Source organism: Heptranchias perlo, unplaced genomic scaffold, assembly GCF_035084215.1.
Source record: "Heptranchias perlo isolate sHepPer1 unplaced genomic scaffold, sHepPer1.hap1 HAP1_SCAFFOLD_44, whole genome shotgun sequence".
Classification (NCBI taxonomy): Eukaryota; Metazoa; Chordata; class Chondrichthyes; order Hexanchiformes; family Hexanchidae; genus Heptranchias; species Heptranchias perlo.
Genome location: NW_027139453.1, coordinates 10,452,972 through 10,456,082, shown reverse-complemented (window position 1 = coordinate 10,456,082; position 3,111 = coordinate 10,452,972). Strand labels below are relative to the sequence as shown.

General features: G+C 41.4%; 1 protein-coding gene across 1 annotated transcript; it reads left to right on the top strand.

The window, feature by feature from the left end:
• The first annotated feature begins 468 nt into the window (after positions 1 to 468).
• LOC137312952 (probable G-protein coupled receptor 139) lies at positions 469 to 2,891 on the top strand. Its single transcript, XM_067979313.1, has 2 exons — positions 469 to 673; positions 1,993 to 2,891. The coding sequence occupies exons 1-2, from the start codon at positions 469 to 471 to the stop codon at positions 2,889 to 2,891; spliced, it is 1,104 nt and encodes a 367-aa protein (XP_067835414.1).
• The last annotated feature ends 220 nt before the right edge of the window (positions 2,892 to 3,111 follow it).

Genomic DNA, 3,111 nt, shown 5'->3' with positions numbered 1-3,111 from the left:
GCAGGAAATTGGGACTAGCTTAGTGGTATAAACTGGGCGACATGGACATGTTGGACCGAAGGGCCTGTTTCCATATTGTAACTTCTCTGATTCTATGATTCTATATATTTATTAAAATAATATACCTGGCTTTGGGCTTTCCATCAAACATATATTTAATCAAATATTACATGGATGTCATATTCGTTGAGTTTATAGTTGTTAACCGAATCTGTTTGTTCAATGACTGGGATTAATGACAGTCTCCATGGGCCGTTATTGTCTCACTGGAATGTTTTCCTGTGCTGTATATAAGCGAGTACTTTCAATGTGTTATCCCATAGTGTCAGTGGGAGCATCTCCTCCAGTACCAACAGGGATCAATGGCACTACAGAGTGGGAGAGAATAGATCGGAACCTGGGAACAATAGATCGGAATGTTAAACAATGGGTCATAATCTTTGAACAATAGATTTGAATGTTGCAGAAATGGGTCGCAATCTTCGAACAATAGATTGGAATGTTACAGCCATGGGTCGGAATCTTAGAACAATCGATTGGGACAGTCCATTCTGGATATTTCAATATCTGTATGTGTATTATATTTCAATGTCATTGGAGGGGCGGACATATTATATGCTTCGGAGTTTACAGCTAATTTACTATCCGCTCCTCGCTGCTGTTGGCGTTCCTGGTAAGTCTCTATATGCAGCTATTAATTCTATAAACCATGTTCCATTGTATTACTATTTTTAATATTTACTAGCCCCTCGTCGCTGCTGTCGGTATTCCTGGTAAGTCTCTTTATCCACCGTAAAAATTAGTGTCAACGTTGGATGGGAAACATAGCGATAGGGTGAACATAGATGGGAAATATATTTAAAGCGGCTTTCTGGGTGTGAGGGTTAATTTACAATGGGTCCCTGGGAGTGAGTTTGTATGTTCAGGGAGCCCAAGAATGAGCCTGTTTTTAAGGAGCCTTGGGGTGTGTCATTATTTACAGGATGGTCCAGAGATGATATTAATATTTGCAGGGAGTCCAGGGCCGATTGTAAAATTTAGAGCTGATCCAGAGACAGTAGTGAGATTTTCAGTGGATCCGGAGATAGCACTAATATTTACAGTGGGATAAAGGGAGGCAATTAATATTCACAGGGGAACCAGAGATGGTACTAATATTTAACGGGGGACCCAGAAACAGTACTAATGTATACAGTGGATCCAGAGACTGTACTAATATTCACAGGGGACACAGACACTCCACCCATATTTACAGGGGATCCAGAGATTGTACTAATAATTACAGTGGAACCAGAGACTGTACTAATATTTACATAGGACCAGAGATTCTACTAATAATTTCAGGGCATCCAGAGTCTGTACTAATATTTAAGGGGATCCAGAGACTGTACTAATAATTACTGGGGATCCAGAGACTGTACTAATATTGACAGGGGATGCGGAGACTTTACTAATAATTAAAGGGGATCCAGAGACAGTACTAATATTTACAGGGGATCCAGAGACTGTACTAATATTTACAGAGGACCAGAGATTCTAATAATATTTTCAGGGCATCCAGAGTCTGTACTAACATTTAAGGGGATCCAGAGGCTGTACTAATAATTACTGGGAATCCAGAGACTGTACTAATATTGACAGGGGATGCGGAGACTTTACTAATAATTAAAGGGGATCCAGAGACTGTACTAATATTTACAGGGGATCCAGAGACTGTACTAATATTTACAGGGGATCCAGAGACTGTACTAATATTTCCAGAGCATCCAGAGACTGTACTAATATTTACTGGAGATCCAGAGACTGTACTGATATTGACAGGGGATGCAGAGACTGTACTAATAATTAAAGAGAATCCAGACACTGTACTTATAATTACAGGGGATCCAGAGACTGCACTGGAATTTATAGGTGGTTCCAGAGATTTTATTATTGTTTACAGAGGATCCCAGCTTGCTTCGGAATTTCAATCCTTATTTCGCTTCCTTTCAGTTAATTTATTGACAATTGTGATCCTCTATCGTGGAAAGTGCGGTCTCTCCAAATGTGTCACTCGCTACCTGGTGTCCATGGCAGCGGCGGATCTACTGGTCGTTATCACTGACCTGATATTGAGGCAGATTCCCATTATTTATCGTTCACTGTTCGCATTTCTACGCCACTTTCCAGCGTGTAATATCCACGCCGTCCTGCTTTATGCAGTCACGGACTGTTCTGTCTGGTTCACCGTCACTTTCACCTTCGATCGATTTGTGGCCATTTGTTGCCAAAAGCTGAAAACTAAATATTGCACCGAGAAAACGGCAGATGTGGTTTTAGGAACAGTGAGTGTGCTGAGCTGTTTGAAGAACATTTTCTGGTACTTTATGTTCGAAGGTCCATATCTGCTTTCCAATACCCCTTGGTTTTGTTTTGGAGTGACGGGTGTTTCAACATCCCCGGCATGGGCAGTAATCGAACTCCTTCATTATATCCTCACCCCGTGTGTCCCATTTATTCTGATTCTGGTGCTTAATGCTTTAACAGTCAGACACATTTTAGTGGCCAGCAGAGCCCGCAGGAGACTCCGGGGTCTCAGCACTGGGGAGAGTCCCAGAGACCCAGAGATGGAGAGTCGCAGGAAATCAATGATTTTACTGTTTGTTATATCAGGAAACTTTATCGTGTTATGGGTTGTTTTCATGTTGTATTCTATTAATCGACGATTGTTGCATATGGCGCGAACGTCTGTAATTCTGCATCCACTTGTTCAAGAACTGGGATTTATGCTCCAGCTCCTGAGTTGCTGCACAAACACCTGTATTTATGCCGTGACCCAGGCGAAATTCAGAGAGCAGTTGAAGAACGTGGTGAGATATCCCTTTACTGTAATTGCTAAATTGATTAAATAGTGCGAAGATCTGAAGACTGCAGAGTGAGTTGTGTGTCATTCCGACAGGCTGCGGTGCTGCAAACATTGGGCATTTATGTAATCGCTGAAGCGTTTATAACCTGAGGCTGTTGATAGACTCATTTTACAGATCTTGCAACGTGTGTATCACATGCAAGGACAAGTTGTAAATTATATATGGTCACTATTTGCACCAAAAGTTTGACCACATAGGCGAAATT

Excerpts from the sequence above, each read along its gene's own strand:
- LOC137312952 (XM_067979313.1), top strand. The coding sequence starts at position 469 with ATGGGTCGCAATCTTCGAACAATAGATTGGAATGTTACAGCCATGGGT. Across the intron at positions 674-1,992 it reads CGCTGCTGTTGGCGTTCCTG|TTAATTTATTGACAATTGTG; the intron begins GTAAGTCTCTAT and ends GCTTCCTTTCAG.